Source organism: Trifolium pratense, linkage group LG3 (assembly GCF_020283565.1).
Source record: "Trifolium pratense cultivar HEN17-A07 linkage group LG3, ARS_RC_1.1, whole genome shotgun sequence".
In the NCBI taxonomy this organism is placed as follows: domain Eukaryota; kingdom Viridiplantae; phylum Streptophyta; class Magnoliopsida; order Fabales; family Fabaceae; genus Trifolium; species Trifolium pratense.
Genome location: NC_060061.1, coordinates 52,854,360 through 52,873,980, shown reverse-complemented (window position 1 = coordinate 52,873,980; position 19,621 = coordinate 52,854,360). Strand labels below are relative to the sequence as shown.

Here is a 19,621-nt window from a genome sequence, read left to right as displayed (position 1 = left end):
TAGCTCTTTTTGATAGACCTAATATTTTTTTATATATTTATTTTTCCATGATAATCCAGATGGAAAAAGTTAAAACTTGTGTTACTTTGCAAGTATGGAAAAAAATTCTTGAGGAATATAGTTCAAAATGAAGAAAACTCCAAAGAGGGAGTGTTGGTGATATCAATAATTTAGAGTTAAATATTCTACTATTATTTTTAAAGGGATATAGTCGATAGTGCAACATTGTTGAAGACAATGATTGACAAATTCAATATCCTTACAATAACAATGTTGAAGAGGTCTTGCTCGTTAAAAAGAACAATGTTTGAAGAGATTGACACATCACTCTCTTGGAAATCACATTATGGTATATAGGCCAAAAGCAATTGTACTCCTTTGTCCTTGCTATGTCTCCAAAATATCACTGTTACATAAGTTCCAAAAGAAAAGAAAATTACCACTGTTACATAAGTATTTTTAATTAGGTATACAAGTTTTAGATATGCCATCAAAAAATAAACTATCATGAGTATTAAAAATAAAGGGAGGAATTAAGATTAGTCATCTAATCGACACTTCTATTTCTCTCGCGCTAAGTATGAGAGAAATTGACTTAACAATTCAATCATAAAATTAGTCTAATATGACATGCTAAAGAGGGCACTTCCTTTGAGATTAAGTCTCGCTGTCGTCATATCAATCAACACTTTCCACATGGAGAAGATAAGTGATTGGCTACTTCAAAGCCAGATTCATTCCCAAATACATGTCTCACATCTCCGCATGAAGAACATCACACACTTCAATTTTTGGACAGGAGACGTTGAAAAAGAAGACTTTAAAATTTGCGGTTAGAGTCGTTCCTCACAACAATGGTGATGAAAGGGAATGCATTTTGGAGGTACGACGAATTAAAAAATTGTCTGTATAATTTGGACATTTTATTTGAGTATACAATCATTTTGATTCTTGAATGTGTGAATCACAATCACTATAGTCACCAAATGTATTGAAATTGAAAACACATCCACATGGTATCTCTTTTATTAGTTATTTTGATCCTCGAATATATTTTCAAATAGTCAATGTATTTTCATTGGTAAATTTAATTCATAAATTTATTAACAAAAACAGCACTAGGGATGCCTTTGTAATTTTAATATATTTAAAGACTATAGTAATAACATCTCAAATTTTCAGGAACCAAAATCATTGTGTTTTTTCAAATGTGTACTTCCGAAATGACTTTTTAAAGGGCGGAAAAGTTTCTCCCTTAATTATTTACGTCAAACATGTGTTTCATTGCATATCGGCCATGGCAGCACCATGATGGATATCGTTGATGGTTTTTGGGATCTCCGCCATGGCCAATTTCAGCCGATATGGCTGGATTTTCTGCCATACTCCAATATGATGGCGCCACATTGTGGCCGGTATGGTATGGAGGGATTTTGGCTGTCCGCCATCAACAATGCTGGGCTAGTCCAACATGGTTGGCGGAGCTTGTTGTCCATTTGCCTTTCATTCATGTGTAATTATCCTAGAACAAATGTTGAGCCGAGGTCTCGAGTAAAATTCAATACAGTTTAATCTTACAAGGTAAAACAGACGAAACAATTTACCGCTAGTGAGATTGAAACTCACAAGAAGCCATTACAAATAAGGGGCACAACTGTTAGACCATAGGCCTTTTAACTCAGAATTTGAAGATTTGATGATTATTTTCAAGAAAAGCCTTTCAACATGTTACACAAATATATTTCGAAACACTTAAGACAATAAGACGCTCCACGAGTTTACCTAGACTATCGAACCTCGATAAACACATTCTATCACAAAAGAAAAGAACCACTTCAACACTATAATTAAAGTGGAAAACTTATTTGTTTCAATGATCTAAACATAAATCCTCTCTTATTTGTATAGTCCACTAGTACCATCTAAGAGTTGATTAAACCAACTTTGGATTTTGAAATTTCTGTACTCTTTTCATTATGTGCTTCATAGTCACTATTTGATTCATCAGAAAACTGAAATGAGCTTGAGCCACTTGAATAGAAGTTTTTAATTGGAGGAGATGGTGGCTGCCTTACACTCATATGCCTCATCTGAATAGTGTAATCACTTCCTTCTGTTGATTCTGAAATGGTACTTAGTAAGTTACCTTCATCCTCAAAAGGTTCATTCTCATCTTCATTTTCATCAAATTCTGGTTCACTAGTATAGGATGAATCTGACATTGCAGGGGTGTAATCGCCAGTTCCAATGTCACATGTGTTGCCTTCGGAAATGTCGGTCAAAGCATTAACAACCTGTTGTGATAAGAAAAAAATAACACTTCAAAATCTTGTCATACTTTGTTAATCATGAATGTCATGTGTAAGGAAAAGGTGATATATGCCTTGTACTACTAGTAGTTGCTTTGGTTTAGGGCAGGTTCTACGAGTGGTTCGCAGTGAACTATTTACTAATATTTGTTTACTTACCTCATCCATGGTTAGTCTTTTCTTAGGGTCCCTGCTTAGACATTTCTCAGCTAGTCGTATCATCCAAAATAATTGATGGTAATCATGAGTATCAATGATCCTCTCATCAATTAGATCTGGATAATTTCTCTCTTTTAATAGTGGCCTTGCCTGCAAAAAAATTTAAAATGAATACACAAAATAAGAAGAATGTTGCACTTAGAAATTTCTTATTTTGAACACTAAACACGACACAAATACGAAACTGACACTACATGCCTAAGACACTCTCTAATGTGATTGAATGTAATCACATATGTTAGTGTTGCACACAACATGTGTCAAACACCGTACACGCCTTCAACCTAAAGTGTTAGTGCTACATTTAAGACACTTAAATAGAAAATTTCATGGTGTTTAGATTGTTTGTTACCCATCCAACGAGGCTTCTTCCTCCGAGTCTTTTGTCTGTCGTTCTCATTCCAGTGATAAGCTGTAGTAGAACCACTCCAAAAGAATATACATCTGTTCTACTTGACACTTTTCCATATTCTGCATATTCTGGTGCCAGATACCCCCATGTACCAACAACTTCCGTCGAGTGTGTCAAGTCATTGTTGTGAGTTCTTGCTAGTCCAAAATCTCCTATCTAGTAAATTCATCACAAAAGAAAAGTATTAAGTCTTGAGAAAGTTAAACTCATTTGTGTTCGGATGTTTTTATCTGAAAGTAAACAAGATATACAACTTAGTCTAAATTTTTCAGCTTAACGCAGAAGTTACTTTTTATCACTTGTAGTCAAACGGAGGTGTGGGAGAAAAATCAATTTAGTCAGAGAAAAAATTAGTTCTGATATTTTTCTCTGTGAAACCAAAAACACAATTAGTAGTGTGTGTGTGCGCGCGCGAAAGTTGATGTATTACCAATGGTTGGAGATCATGTGTTACAAGGATATTGTTTGGTCTGACATCTCTGTGTATTATGCTATTTTTGTGCAAGTATAGTAAGCCTTTGGCTGCTCCAATAGCTATTTTGATCCTATCTTCCCATGTAAGAGGTGATCTAGAGTGTTCTGCATCAATTATCAATTATGATAAGTATTTCATATTCTTTTTCTAAGGCAAATTCTACGGTGGACCATATTATAGGTTGTCCACCGTGGACAAATACTTGAAATTTTTTGAAATTCCAACGACAAATACTTGCTAAGTAAGCTCACGGAGTCACGGTCCGCCTTGTCTTCATGACTGGGACAATGACATGATTGGTGCCAGTTCGATAACAATAAGGAAAAATGAATATGTGTGCCTCAAAACTCAACTCATATTCATTTTTCCGTACTTTTGTCAAACTGACACCGGTCAAATCACAACCTTATCCGCAAGGACAAAGAGGACCATGAGCTTCTATTTATGAAAAGGTATTGTCCACTGTTTTAAGTTTCAAGTGATTTTTACATACTGATCTAGAAAAATATGAACAGAAACAAATTACTCGATTAAAGACTAGTTTTCTCACCTGATAGATGTTGATCCAGTGAACCATTGCAGACATATTCATAAACAAGAAGCCTATTATTTCCTTCTGAACATGAACCTAGAAGCATGACTACATTCTCATGTCTTGCTCTTCGAAGTACATTGACTTCAGACCTAAATTCCTTCTCTCCTTGGAAGCTTGCACTTTTATGTTGCTTAACAGCAATTGGCATTCCATCAAGTTGTCCTTTGTAAACAGATCCAAATCCACCTTCTGACAGAAAGTTCTTAGCAGAGAATCCTTGTGTAGCAGTGTAGAGCTCTAAGTAACTGAACTCTCGTTTCGATTCAATTTTCAGTCTTCTGTTATTACACACAGAACAAACTGGAATTGTAAAGTCTTCCTCCCTATGAATAACTTCTGTTTGTCTTGTTTCTTGAATTCCAGAAATATGAAATAGCGATTGTCGCCCTTGTTTTTCTTGTTCCGGAAAAAACTCCCCAATTTGGTATTTTTGAAGGACATATTGTGAACTTGCAATGCTAGAAGTTGAGACATCAGTACTACACTGACTTGAAGCTCCGGTTGACGTGAAAAGATCAGTAGATGAAGACTTGGACACTGCTCGATGAATCATTCGTCATAGTCAATCATACTACTTAATCATTCAAATGCAAATATAGATTTTAAGTAGTTCCACACATCAAAGATGAACATAATATGGAAAAACGTTATTAAAGTTCATCGTATGTTGCTCAAATATATGTTTTCAAAATCAAATACTTACTCTGAAGAGAAACTCCATCCTCTTCACTTCCTGGTATCATTTCTGAATAGCTTATATTTTCTTGCCTTTCAGAGAGTTTGGAAGCTGTTGATTTTGGATCTTTCAACTTTTCAAGGGAGTTGTCACTTGTTATCCTATACATACCACAAGGGATCCGGTCCACGAAATTCTTCATGTTTCTGTGGATCTGTCTGCAAGTAATCTTTAGTTAATCTATGGCTAATTTGATATCTTGATTTGTTAAATGTAACCAGTTTCTATGTTTGGTAGAAGCAGACAATTTCTTTCATTGTAATCTATTCTATAATCATACTACATAAACCTATGTAACACCTATTTAGATTGAGGGCGTGTCCGGTGTTCGACACATGTCGGTTCCAATACCGACATGTTTGGTTACATTTAATAATTTCATTTTCTCAAATTAGTACCAGTGTCAGTGTCGTATCCGGTGTCTGAGCCACTCTCTTGGAAAAAAGTGTGCAAACTAAGCTTCTTTAATTTCTATGAAGCATCATGCTTAAATAGTAATCTAAGTATCAAGAATGTAAATTACATCATTATCAGGTTAGATTTAATTTTCTTGGTGTATATGTTATGAAATAATGAAAGAAACTTCTAAACTAAGGAAAAAAGATTTGGAAGTGAGAAACTTACTTATCAAGTATCAAAGTTGTAGGCTGAAATTTTGCTGCAGCATCAGAAATAACCTGGGAAGCTGGTCCTACATTCACTTCTAGTTGGAATTCAATCTGAAAAATATCATTTTCAAGACAATAATATCAGTACTCGCAGCAACCTATAAAGTACTGACACAGACACAGACACAGACACAAACACTAACACTGAATACGTCACTAACATGTTGACACCAATAATAATTTAAACATGAAAGAAATTTGAGTATAACTCCTCTATATGTGTTGGTGTTGGGCGTGCCTTTAATTTGAAGCATCGGTGCTACATAGCTTATTACTTTGAATATTAATTTGAAGCATCATGCATTACTATTATAGAAGATAATTTATAATTAAATTTCACAAGTTATGTAAAACAAGTTATTTTTTTACTTGAAAAACAAGTAACCGATTACCAGGGCTTACAATTACATCTAGCTATATGTTAAGTAGATATAATATGTATTAATATGCTAACCTCATTCTTTTGACAGTACTCAGAGAGTTTGTTGATGTATCGGTTCGTATGATAGTCATTCTTTCTCTTGGTAAAGTTTTCTGAAATTATTTTCTTGTTGGATGAAACAAAATAACTTGAATCAACTGAGACCATGTAACCCACTAAAGAGAAAAAGAAAAAAGAAGAGTTAGTTATATCAAATTTAATTGCAAAATTGTCACCTTTTTTTTTATTTTTTTTTTGCAATTTCTGTTTACACTATTTTGTACCAAATTTTGAAAATAAAAAATTGCGACAGGTTTGTACAAATAGTATAAATTTTTTCACGCATTCATCTAATCAAATCACTTAGTTGTCGAAACATCTCCGCAAATATTTCATTCATAAGATACGATTAGATGTATGTATAAAAAATTAAATCCAAAACGGAATCAGATACTATTTCATAAATGCGCGTGATCTTTGCATCAACAAAGAAAAAAAAGATGTAAATGAATTCTTACAACTCTTTCTTCCAAAGAAAGAAAACATACTAGGACTGCTAAACCAATTAAAAATGGCAATAATTATAAGCTGATCTCCAGCTTTTACTGATAACTTTTTGAGGGCCTTTTCTATTGCCTTTAAACCAACATCTCTTGATGCATCTTGGATCACCACTATTGTTTGAGCTTCTGTACTCATCTTCTATTTTGTCAACAAATTATTCTCTCCCAAAAGAGTATACAAAAACTTTATATGAATGAATCTTTTCAATGCCTAAACCTCTTCAAAAAAATAAAAATACTTTATGCATAACATTTTTAAGTTGTTCTATAGTTTGTAGCAAAAGTTATTACTATGCAACTTAATGTAAAAAACTAAATAAGAGTTAAAAGTTTCATTTTATATACAATGAGAGTTTAATTAATATATTTGTACAAAGCATAATTAATTAACCAAGAGAAGGAGAAAAATATTGAAGGGAAAATATAAAAGAAAATGTTTCTATATTGTAATTATATTTTTTTGACAATATATTGTAATTATACTAAAACACAAATTATGGAGGAATGTTGAGATGAAACACAAAAGTTTTTATCAAAAAAAACTTTCATAATTATTAGTGCTATGGCATGTATTTATTCTTATAAAGAAAGGAGAGTTGTAACAAAATCTAAGGATAGTGATGAATAATCCAGTAGAGAGCACAAGAGAGGGTTGTTGGCAATGGCATATTCTAGGATATACTTGAGAAGATATATAGGTGAATTTGTTGGCTAAATATTTTGTGAAGTAGTGAATAATAATATATTATTTCCATTAATTTTTGTTTTTATTCATTGAATACATTTTTGTCAGCATATGCTGAACTCACAACAAAAGAATGAAAGAATTTAGGGAATGGCGGTTATATCAATAAACTTCAAATATATATATAAAATTCAGTTGGTTCTGTCTGAGTGTAGGGGAACATTGATACCTTTGCATGTATAATATATACAGTATAAGAGAGGGAATTGGACTCTCTCCGCTAAACAAATTTCGCTATCACGCAGTCAGCACATTAGAAGTTGTTGAAATAACATCAAACGATATGCATTACAAGTTTAATAAATATAAATTTCATTATAAGGTGTATACGATTGAGATTATTAATTAAGTACGTAAATATTTGACTACATGAAATCTATTTCTTAAATAAGAATAATTTGAATGACACAATTTGTTGAGAAAGATGAATGTTCTAGAGAGAAAAAGAGTAAAGGGAAAAGGAAAATTATTATTGAATGAATGAATGTTGAATATAGTGCTTTATGTCACTATATATACACTGTGTAGTACAATGTGTAGTACACATTCATTTAGGAAGTACAAAAGTAAAGTATAAGTGAGGCCTAAGAGTAGGAGTTCTATTCTTTCAATTCTTCTTTTCTTAAGCTTGAGCTTGGTATATATCCAACAAGCCAAGCTTGGATATGAAGGCATTGAACTTAGCCACTGGCAGGGCTTTTGTCAAACAATCAGCTAGTTGTTCTTGTGTTGAAATAGGCAAGAGTCTAAGTAGGCCTTGTTGAACTTTTTCAAGCACCAAATGACAATCTATTTCTAGATGTTTAGTTCGTTCATGGAAGACAGGATTGGAGGCTATATGCAGTGCACTTTGATTATCACAGTACAGGTGACGGTGGTTCTGCAAGTGCACAAAATCGCTACCAAGTAATAAAGTAGTAAGTTTATCGTTCTCCACAAGGATTGTGTCAAGGTTTCTAGTTTCGCTTAGGAATATAGATAATTGCTTTCGCTTTGTGTATTTAAGAAGGTATCTTTGTAGTACACATTCAGTTAGGATTTAGGAAGTACAAAAGTAAAGTACAAGTGAGGCCTAAGAGTAGGAGTTCTATTCTTTCAATTCTTCTTTTCTTAACACAATTCATCATCTAAATGACTTGAATGGACTCGCACCATACCCGTTTGAAATAACTCTATTTTTTGCTCGAGTGGTGCGGCCAACAACCTTTAAAATTTTAGAATGGTCTCACAATTTATCTAACATACTTTTAAGGACGAGTTGTTTCAGCAAACAACCGTCCTTAATTACAAGTTGTCGCCACATCTCTGAGTATAGAACTCCTTAAACATATTCGTATTTTTCAAATTTAAGGACTCTTTGAAAACTATCATTGGAGTTGTGCCACTAAAGTATAATTAATTATTTAAAAATTAAATATGTCATTGTTCAGCAATGCTTAGAAATTATCAAATGTGGTTGTTGTTCTTAAGTGAGTTAGGTTGTAACTTGGATTGAAACACCATTTCGATTTTTTCATGAACAATATATAGTATTATATAGCATGTGATGTCATTTTGTTTTCATAGGAAACATCATTGAATAGGATGCTTCATACCTTATGTAATCGTAAGTATTTGGACCTAAACTATTCATTGGTTATAATTAATTAAGGAGGTTAATTAATATTACAACAACAATGAGTTTTTCTGTTAAAGTGTCTTCATCTTTTATCAACATTTTGAGTTGAATCTCATGTTTTAATTAGTCTTATAAATGTAAAAAGAAGTATGGAGAAAATGGAACAACTCGCCAATAGTGATATGTCAAAATTAGTTTTTGACATATTTTTGAGTTGAAGTTTGTGAAATCTTTAGATTGTGTTTCAAACTTTGAATGAAAGAGTAATTTGACAGATTTTTAAAAATATAGGACTTTTTGAAGTATTTTATTCAAGACAAATTTAGGGAATTTGAAATTTAAGAAAGATTTGGTCATTAGAAACTAAAAACATAACATAGTTATTTTTTTGGAATGAAAACTTTTAGGGATGAAAACTAAAATTCGCTAATTAATTTGATAGGAACGAAAAATATATTTAACCCAAATTAAAAATAAAATTATCAAAACTGTATTTAAGCCTTTAAGTTAAAATATAAGTTTTATAAAATAAAGAGATTCAATATATGAGTATTTTCCTATATATCAAACGCTAGAAGTGAAAAATATTTTTATGATATGATAACAAGTCAAAAGAGATAAAATATTGATCTTAGAAATACTTAATATTTTAATAACTACTATATAAATATGTTTTTTTTTTCTAAAAAATAAAAAATAAAACAAACAGAATTATATTTTTCTTGTTAACCTTATGATATTCTTTTTTTTTTTTTTGAGTAAGTTAACCTTCTGGTATTTAGAAGAAGGGAATCATGATAACCCGAATATGGTTAATTCTTGTTGTTGTTTTTTTTTGACAAAAGCAAAACTAAGCAAATTCATTAATAATCAAATTCATAATTCATATCGGAACATCATCAAAATATTGGAAAATAGCATTATACATGTCACCCTTATCAGAGCCACTTCATAGGCTTTCTTCCTTAAAAACTCTACCGAAGAGTTGTAAAAATAACAAGATAAAATACTCCTAGAATTTAAAATAATAGGCCCGTATTTTTATTTGTCCTCCTCTTTAAACTCTTTGTCATCCATCATGTTCTTTGAGTCAAACTTGAATATCACATTAGTTGTCAAATGAATAACATGTAAGAGGCTTCGGGCTTCTTCCACTTTAATCAAACGGAGTATATGAGAGTGACCATAACACTACTAGAAATTTGCGGATTATCCTGCGGATTTGAACAAAAAATCCGCAGGAAGCTAAAACCTTCGTGGGTAATTGTTTCATGTGGTTTTTGGAATCCTCAGGAAACTTTCCTGCGGAATTTACTGCCCCAAATGAGAAAACATCCGCAGGTAACTCTGCAGTAAAACCCGCAGGAAACCTGTTTCGGCAGATAAATCCACAGGCAATTCCGCAGGAAACATGACATAATTAGTACTATCCCAAGAAAAATATCATCGCTACCATCCAAAAAAGACGTAGTTGACAATCCATAAAGCACGTCATACTCTAACATTCACTATTTAAGAGTAATCACAAATTGTATCAGTCTTCTCTCCTCCATTTCTATCATCAAAGAATATTAATTTCTGATACTTCTCTAATACACGTATCGAAGAAGTATCCAACACGTATCAGTAATTTTTTTTAAAAAAAATAATATTTTTTTAAACTAAGTTAACCCACCGAATTGACATCAGAGAGAATCAAATCTGAAACCTTAACGAGGAGGACACTCTCAAATCCCAAGTCTAAGCTAATACTACTAGACCAAACCCAAGTGAATTTTAAACAAAAGGCTAAAAAAAATTATAATAATAGTTTGTTCAAATAATAATAATAATAATAATAATAATAATTGTTTGTTACTCTTCGATACGAGTATCAGACAAGTATCGATATCATGTATCCATACTTGGTCATTTTTGGAGTATATGGAGTATCCGGCTTCATAACAGAGGAATAAGAGAATTCAGTCCCTCCCTCCATATCCTCCCATTCCTTCCATTGTTGTTATCCATCCATCCTTCAATGTCTCTTTCTTCTAAAATTCCATCCCATTTCAATTCCAATCTCCTCTCTCATCCCAATACCGACCACAAGGTATTCCCAATTCCTACTTTTCTCCTTCAATTCTCATTCTTTTCTCTCTTTCAATCACAAATTTATTATCTTTTTCATTTTTTGCTATCTGGGTATGTTTCAAGTTGCTATTACAACGCTTCAATTGCGTCTCCAATATAAAATGTGGTACCTTTTTCATGCAAAATCAATTGGTTGAGATGAAGAGTAATTCCCATTTGTTCGTCACTCTCCATTCAAGGCTTTGCTCAAATAACGCCAATGACAATGTAAGTAAGTAATAATATTAATAATTTCTTGAACTATCTCTATCTGTGTTAAAAAAAAATATTTTGTTTTTGTTTTCAGGGTTACTTATAATTTTAGCTCTTTTGTTAGTGTTTGTATCCACTTCAATTATATAGGTTTAATTATTTTGTAATTTTTTGAACTATTTGAAATTTTTAAATAGGACTCTAAACTTAAAATAATTCTAATTAGGTGTCTGAATTTGCCCAAAATATTCAATTATATCTCTGATTTTTTATTTTTTTTAAATATAGTCCTTGAACTTTTAAATATTTTATTTACAATTAGATCCTCTTAAACTTTTAAATAATTTGCAATTAGGTCCCTGTAAAAGGACTAAAAGCATGCTGTATAAATAAGTTATGGACATGTTATAAGTTGTTTATAAAAGCTTTCCCAAATAGTGTCACAAATGGTTATGTCAGTGGATAAGCTCAAATTGGTTGCTTAGTTACATCTTAACTTTGAAGGCAGTTACAGTATTGTGTGGTATTATTTGAGATATTAGAAAAACAGGGAAAGTTTCCAATGTATTGCACAAAGTTATTATGCAAGAGTAAAACCGAGTATATGAAATGTAAATTTAGCAAGAAACACACAAAGCATAGTTTAGAGGTGAACATCAGAACATACAATACCACAAATCTCAGTTTTGAGTACCTTGGTCCTGTCGTAATAAAGGACAAGTAGATAGAGGGAAATGTTTAACGTAGGATCCAGGTAGGCGGGATGAAATTGAGGAATGTTTCGAGTATGATTTGCAATAGAAAAACATCATTCAAGTGTAAAAAAATGATGACATAACTATACAGCATGAACTGTTGTATGAGACTGATTGTTAGGCATTAAAAAGTTGACAATGTAAACTTTTGTATCACAAAGATGAGAATGTTAAGATGGATAAGTTGTCACACAAGACTAAATAGAGTTAGGAATGCAATTATTAGAGATGAAATTGGGATAGCTCCCATTGCAGAAAACATAGTAGAATCTCGTCTTAGGGGGTCTAGATGTCTGTGGAAGATCTATAGAACCAGAGGAAGGCCCGTAAGGAAAGATGATAAGATGTGTTCTAGTCAAAAAACATGTGTGTCCCTAAACAAATTTACTTTTTGTTGAGGACCGAGGAATGACAACTCTCACATAACATAAATTTTGTCCGGCAGTAATTTTAGCATAAACTCGATTGAGACATTCTATTCACAAACAAAATATCTGTCATATAATGTCCATTTCCCCCTTTGTATGCTCATATTTTTACTAATTGAATTATTGGTTTATTTCTCGTTAGTGCTACTAGATGCCTCTATGATGTCTACTAGTCACTATGATGTCTCGTAATGCTCTTAATTTACATAAAAAAATTCTCATTGGTGTAAGGTCAGGCATATGAGCTATCAGATTCAAGCAGTCATGAAGGTATGTGATTATTCTATTTTTTGGATGTGAAGTAAATTCTAATTACTGTTTTAACTAGGAAAAAAATCCTTGGTTCTCCACTCAAAATTATTGCGGGTCCAATTATCAGTTGGGTCATTCACCTTTGATCAATATGTAGTGGAAATTGAAACATATTTTCATTTTCGTCAGTGTTTATGTTTTGAATCTCTCCTTGAATTAATTAGTAATTTAGCAGTGTAATCCACTTTTGCTCGCACTATGCTTTCTATCACGAAGTTCATGATATTGATTTATGGATGTGTCTATATTGATCCTTGATATTGTCTAGCTCTTAGATTGATGTTTTTAGTATCATACTTGACAGCTGCAAGATATTTTTAGGTTCAGAAGAAAGCAAAGAGAGTAAGAAAGGAAAATCACTGTCAATCAATGAGTATGCACAACTTGCCCTATAACATATTTTCATCAATGATTTGAAACTACAATAATTGTTTTATTTGATGATGTTTTCATATTTGTGCATTTTACTTTGGCTTGCCCCTTACATATGATGGAAGTTTCTAAAGATTATTTGTTTTTTGACTATCCTAACTGAGATACCGTATATTCAAAAACTAATTACTCTATTATTTAGCCTGCTTTTATTTGTTTAATATGTCAGGATCATGAAGAAACTGAAGAGATACGGAGTTTCTGGAATCCTATCCTATGGACTTTTGAACACTGGATACTATCTCACCACTTTTCTTTTTGTGTGGTATGTGAACATTTGTACCTCTTACTGACCAATCTGGTTATGTTTTTCCTTGTTCGTCCTTTTTTCTCTGTTTACTTTGTAACGCTTGTGGCATGGAGCTTTTTCTCTATACTTTATACACCACATTTGATAGAATATGCTACTTTCTATGTTATTCCAAAGTCACCAAACCTAGGAATATGCATTATGTTTGTTCATTGTTATCAATCACAAATCTCAAAATATAACAGTTCATTCAAATTCGGCTACACAATACAATAGCATCTCTATTTGACAATATTTTGTACCATACAGCGTATCACAAAAAAATAGCAATGTGGTCAAATTCCGCTATGGTGTAGCACTATAGCACCGCTATTTAACAACACCGTGTTTGTTAGGTTTTACGTTGCTCCAGCACCTGGAAAGATGGGTTATCTTGCAGCTGCAGAAAGGTAAGAACATAGTCCTATTAGTAGTATTTTATCACTTACAGCTTTTTGGTTTGATGTTTAAAACTTTATCATGATGTAGATTTCTCAAATTGATGGCAATGGTTTGGGCCGGTAGTCAAGTCACTAAGCTTCTAAGAGCTGCTGGGTGAGATGCCTGAATCTGTTTATTTTGCCACGAAAATGGAGTTAGTACAATGCATCAATTTCCGAGGTTAGTAAAATGCAAACCAATTCTAACAATGGAGCTACTTCTTATGCAGAGCATTGGCACTAGCACCGTTTGTTGACAGAGGATTGTCTTGGTTTACTAATAAGTTTAAGTTTCAATCACAAGGGAAGGTAATTTACAGAACCTTTTTTCAGGTTGATTTTTTTTTTTCATCATTTTTATATTGTTTGTTCTGAGTTACTTAATTTTACAATATTCAGGCTTTCATGGCAATAGTTGGATTTCTTTTGGGATTTGCTCTCATTGTATTTTTGGTCATCACATTACTTTGGGCGTGAATACCATTTTGCTACCTACTTGAGAGAACTTCCAAATTCCATCATCACTGCAAATGTATAATAAATGATTATTATCCACCGAGCTTTTTGCCCTAAAATGTGTTCTTGAATTTTGAGTTTGTTAACGTATGACCCCGCCTTTCAGATATTTGCGCCTCTTTTACTTCGCATGCATTTGTATAACGAACAGTATAAGCTCGCTCCTTCCATCATCTTCACAAATGACTTTATGTTAGCGTACGTGAGTTGAGATTTCAGATCGACTGGATCTATGATCAAAGTTAGTCGCTTAAAAATAGGCTATGTGCAATTATCGACCACAAAAAATAGGCTATGTGCATATTTAATAATCTGTCAAGCTTGAAATTTTTTGGCATAGCTAATGTATGATAGTTTATTTTTTTAGTTTGTAGACCTCTTTGAGTTGCATGATTGATTGATAGCAAAATGCGCAAGATTCACTATGTATTTGTTGGAAATGTGCTCATGGAATTGTGGGTATATCACTAATACTATAAACAGCAAGAGTATTAACACATGTAGACTAAAAAATGAAATGCTTTATATGAATGAGAAATGACTCGAACACTTTAAGTTGGTGGTTTTGACTTCGATCTTGTTTCTTTTGTTGATTCGAAATGAAGAACTCGTCTTTTGTTCCCAACATGTTCTTTGACGAATCACGGCTAAATAATACGGAATATTTTACTTTCCATAGATATTCTTTTTGCAGCAATTTGATTCACCAACTGTTACTCACTTTACATAAAGATCACAGTAGTCAATAGTCATTGACCTGTCACAGTACCACATTAAAAAAATATAGACGTGCGTCTATGTTATTTAATAGCAATCCTTTTATAATCCCGACATGAGTCATCTGATCTTCACCTAACACTTTTGACTAACTTACGGTGCGATATTTTGGTTGTACAGAATCCATTTCCCTCACAAGTCTTCAATTCTCACACACACACAAGTCAAATTTGTGTACTATAGGAGTTCCTACCAGAAATACATAGTGAAGGTATACAAGCAAAATTGAAATATATTCCTTGTAAGACAAGACAACTAATGATGTTAATAGGCAAAAGAAACTGGTATAGATTTATCATGTGCAACAAGAATATAAAATGATTGGTGAGTCACAACTAGTTTACAGACAATCTTTTCACATACTCATGTATTCATAGACTTTCATCTCATACTTATCAGAAAGCAATAAATAAAATTGAGGATTTGATTACCCCCAACTCATTCAACTAGTGTCATACATCATGGAATCAACACTTCCATCCGACATTAAAAAAATTATCTGACCACACTAAAACCAAATGTATTAAAAAAAATTAAACTTTTGAGTATAAATCAAGTATCGTCTATGCGCAACTACAATGTCTAATCTCTCGAGTTAATAGAACCATATGAATGGCTCAACTGCTGTTACAACAACCGTCCTCATGGGGATTTGAACTTCGTTCCTTGAGGTTAAAAGGTCAAACTCTTACCACGGAGCTGACATCTCATTGACAAAATCAATACCTCCATCCAACATTATAATTTTTATCTTACAACACTAACATAAAACTAAATGTATTTTCAACATGAATTTTTTTTGGGTATAAACCAGATATCCTCTACAGGACCTGCAAGGACTGACCTCTCAAGCTGATTAGGACCATATGAGGAGTAAAACTCCATCAAAAGTTCTTTAAAAAAGTAATATGAAAGGAAAAGTTTTAGGAGTTAAGACACAAACTCAACTGCTAATAGCTTCATCACTGTGTCCATGCAAACCTTCCACTAATCTCCTCTTGGCAGACTTGCTTCTATAAGACCACACCTCAAAAGCCTCACTCAAGTCAGGATATCCAACTTCCCTACTTCCAATCCAGTCAGCTAGAATGTCTGCTTGATCGTTTGACGGCAATGTCAATACCAATGACACAATTGCTCCTTCAATGGCCTGACACAAATCTTCGTCCATTTTGTAAGCAAAACTAGTCTCCTCAACGGCTTTTGAATCCAACAACGGCTTCATTTTACGAACATATGGAAACCATGTCTTTAACAATTGCACCCGACTCGGAGCTGGAACAATCACACTTCCGTAACTAACTGCTTCCAAAACCTTGCATGTTACTTCTATCAACTTTACTTTCAATCCCCACATGACATGATCAAACTTTTTGTCTTCAATGATCAACAAGATTTTACTAGAGACTGCAACCCAATTAGAAACAAAATTCTTCATTAAATCCATCTTCGGTAGTACATTACACATCCATTCAAGATCAGATACTCTCCTCATTATCGTGTTATCCACAGCCTCAAACTCGAGGGTAGGATTAAACAGCAATGACGACAAGTCGGTTTCAAATGAATGGATGATATTGTAAACACCCATTCTTACAACAGATTTTACTTCATCATCAGCCACAATGATTGTAATATCTTCATCTTCGACTAGCATGAAGTCAACTTGCTCTTGAGCAGAAATTCTTAGCTCATCGCCGAATGGTAAACATGGCACCTCAATAGACACAGCGAAGCGAACAGCTGAAACAAATATATCTTTAGTAGCAGTTAAATTGACAGGTTTGCTTCTCATTGTTCTTGACATAGCAATTTAACTCAACTTCAATCCAACATTAAAATTTGTAATCCATTGTGATCGTCTGGGAATGACCTCCAAGTTTATATCCAGAGAAGTCGGCAATTTTTCCCTAGTAGTCTCATCTCATGGCCGAGTTTGCAAGTTTGGATAACTGGAAATATTTACATACGAACTGCAAAAGCGGTACAGTACAATCAAACTTAAAAGTTCAAACAACAGAATATGTCAAACTTCAAATAAGTGTACTAAAGAAAATTGTAGAACAGACCGGTGTTGTCAAATAGTGGCGCTATAGACTATATAGCACTATAGAGTAGCAAAATTTGAACTAATCACCAACATTATCAACAGCGCCAAATATTCACCGTATAAGCATTGAGGCCTATGGGAGAAACATGGCGGATATAATAGGTGTTGCAGCCTATGGTGGATGGTACAAAATCTGTCATGCTATAATCCAGGGTTCGGCCGCGAGGTAAGTAAAGTCCGGCCAGGAATCAAAATCAGGTTCTCCGGAACGATCCATCCTAGGAGGAGCTAATTAACTAGCTGAGCTCAATGTCATGGTGGAAATTTGATAACACTAAAATCGCTATTATTCTGCGATACACTATTTAGTACAAAATGTTGTCAAATAGCGGCTATCGAGACATTATATTGTTATAGCAACCGCTATTTTACGCGATTGACAACACTGGAACAGACATAGGTTCCGGCAGCAGGGTATATATCACACCAGAAATTCTCCTAACACAAAAATCCAGCAATTTGACATGAAACTTAACAGATTAAGCTCATACACAAACAGAAGTATATAAAACCAAAACTAAAAAAAAAAAATCAAGAAACCCAGTTGTGTGTGATTTGAAAAAACTACTAAAATGGAATAAAATCAAAACAAAGTTGATTTTTTTATTCATTTAAGTTAAAAGGGTATTGTAATAAGTAACTCAAAAAAGTAGAAATTGAGTTTAAAATCATTTTAAGTCATTAATTAACAGAACAACTCTATAAACATACAAACAAGTGTAACAATCCAAACATAATCTGAGAATTAGGAATTATTACCATAAATCACAATCTGAGGAACAGAGAAAAGATGATGTTTCTGTCTATTCATTCATTCACCTCACAAGCTTCTAGATCAAAGAGGAAACCCTTATACTGCGTCGTTTTGTGTTATCACCAATTTACACTTAAAAATAAAAATAAAAAACCTTTTTTCACTCATGATTGTATATTTAATTCATGTATTATCGATTCATTCAATTTAATCCAAATTCATCAGTTACTTGAGTTTAATCATATTTCAATGTTGAGTTTAACCATTCAATGTTATAGTAGTAAAATTATATATCTACGTACATTTATTTCATATTTTAAAAAAATTGATGTAGTATTATTTATGGAGTTTTTAATATATTTTTTTTTTACCAAAATTATATATCTACCTACATTTATTTCATATTTTAAAAAGTTTGATGTATTATTTATGGACCGAATTTTAATATGAAGTAAACTCTATAAGTTTATTAATCGAATTTACATTTCGATTTCACCTAAGGGTGCGTTTGATCTGCTAAAAAGCAATGAACCGGACAACTTTCATTACAATACAACATTTCAACCACTATGTGTATGTTTGGTTTCAATTCTGGAGCATCCAGAATTGATTCTGGACGTGTAGAATTGATTCTGACTTGTTTGGTTTCTCAAAAGTAGAATTGATTCTGCCTCCAGAATTGATTCTACTTGAAGCTAGAAATCGTAGCTTCTGATTCTAGAATTGATTTTTACACTCAAATTTTTTGTTCAACTCACTTTTTCATGAATATATCCAAACATAAACCACTTCAGCTTAAAATCAATTTTGGCCAGAATCAATTTTACAGAATCAATTCTGCCAAAATCAATTCTCTCCGCCGCAGAACCAAACACACGCTATGACAATTAAACCAATTGTGATTAAAATTATGTCCACAAAGTGTTAAACACCATCAATTCTCATAGGAAAGCTTTCATACGACAATTAAGCACTATCAATTTTCATTGCACGGTTTAAACAATTAAAAACCGATAGTTAGAAATCTAGCAATACTTAAGTCGATCTGTTGATATGAAACATAAACACATTCCCTTCGTGGAAAAGTTGTTGTTTTGGGCGGAAAATTCAGACAAATTATATCAGTAATACTCAAAGGTACAAGAACAGAAGTTGTTCATACTACTATTAATTCTTCGGTTCTTTGGAATTTTTGTGAGGGTTTAACATTGAGTAAAAACATGAGGCTTCTCAGTGGTGCTTCGAGCACAGACGTTGAACAAAGAAGACTGTTTTCTAAGTGAGTTTTGGGTGTTGACGATGGAGAAATTGGAGATAGCAACGGCGGTTATTTAGAACTTGACATTCCATCAGATTTACTTATTCCAAATCCAGGTGATTTATTGCTTCTATATCGTTGAATTCAAGAGAACGCCAAGCTCCTTAAACGAGCGGAGGCCGGGTTTCGATGGCTAGACCAAACTTTTAAAATTTTGCTAGAAAGAGATGCACGTAGGTATGAAGTTGAACGCCTTCAAAAAATCGAACTAGATGAATGTGAAATCGAGTTCATTAGAACGCACTGGCCAGATATAGCCGAATGGCTAGAAAATAAATGATGGATGATCTTAGTAAAAAATAAAAAAAGGGTTGAGGGAGATGGGATTGCAGGTGTTTATGGATTGAACGAGAAAGGCAGCATAGTAGGCCTTTTAGAAAGGAAGCCAACTCTTTCTTGTTCGA

General features: G+C 33.0%; 3 protein-coding genes across 4 annotated transcripts; 1 reads left to right on the top strand and 2 right to left on the bottom strand.

The window, feature by feature from the left end:
- Positions 1-1,534: 1,534 nt before the first annotated feature.
- Positions 1,535-7,629, bottom strand: LOC123915885 (probable serine/threonine-protein kinase PBL5). Of its 2 annotated transcripts, none has more exons than XM_045967159.1 (9): positions 7,313-7,629; positions 5,869-6,011; positions 5,371-5,465; positions 4,714-4,904; positions 3,966-4,547; positions 3,371-3,519; positions 2,881-3,096; positions 2,469-2,618; positions 1,535-2,294 (listed from the first exon to the last, which is right to left on the bottom strand). In XM_045967159.1, the coding sequence occupies exons 2-9, from the start codon at positions 6,001-6,003 to the stop codon at positions 1,923-1,925; spliced, it is 1,890 nt and encodes a 629-aa protein (XP_045823115.1). In that variant the 5' UTR covers positions 6,004-6,011; positions 7,313-7,629; the 3' UTR covers positions 1,535-1,922. The 2 variants fall into 2 exon arrangements, with proteins under 2 accessions (XP_045823115.1, XP_045823116.1); XM_045967160.1 differs by lacking the exon at positions 7,313-7,629 and adding an exon at positions 6,384-6,576 and having other exon boundaries at positions 1,554-2,294.
- Positions 7,630-10,684: 3,055 nt separating this feature from the next.
- On the top strand, positions 10,685-14,624 carry LOC123916919. The gene is made up of 9 exons (XM_045968508.1): positions 10,685-10,853; positions 10,958-11,105; positions 12,501-12,539; positions 12,903-12,954; positions 13,183-13,278; positions 13,659-13,712; positions 13,792-13,857; positions 13,973-14,051; positions 14,142-14,624. Exons 1-9 carry the CDS (start codon positions 10,782-10,784, stop codon positions 14,217-14,219), a joined length of 684 nt encoding a protein of 227 aa, XP_045824464.1. The 5' UTR covers positions 10,685-10,781; the 3' UTR covers positions 14,220-14,624.
- A 779-nt stretch (positions 14,625-15,403) lies between these two features.
- LOC123916918 (BTB/POZ domain-containing protein At3g05675) lies at positions 15,404-18,142 on the bottom strand. Its single transcript, XM_045968507.1, has 2 exons — positions 17,905-18,142; positions 15,404-17,008 (listed from the first exon to the last, which is right to left on the bottom strand). Exon 2 carries the CDS (start codon positions 16,840-16,842, stop codon positions 15,979-15,981), a length of 864 nt encoding a protein of 287 aa, XP_045824463.1. The 5' UTR covers positions 16,843-17,008; positions 17,905-18,142; the 3' UTR covers positions 15,404-15,978.
- Positions 18,143-19,621: the final 1,479 nt, after the last annotated feature.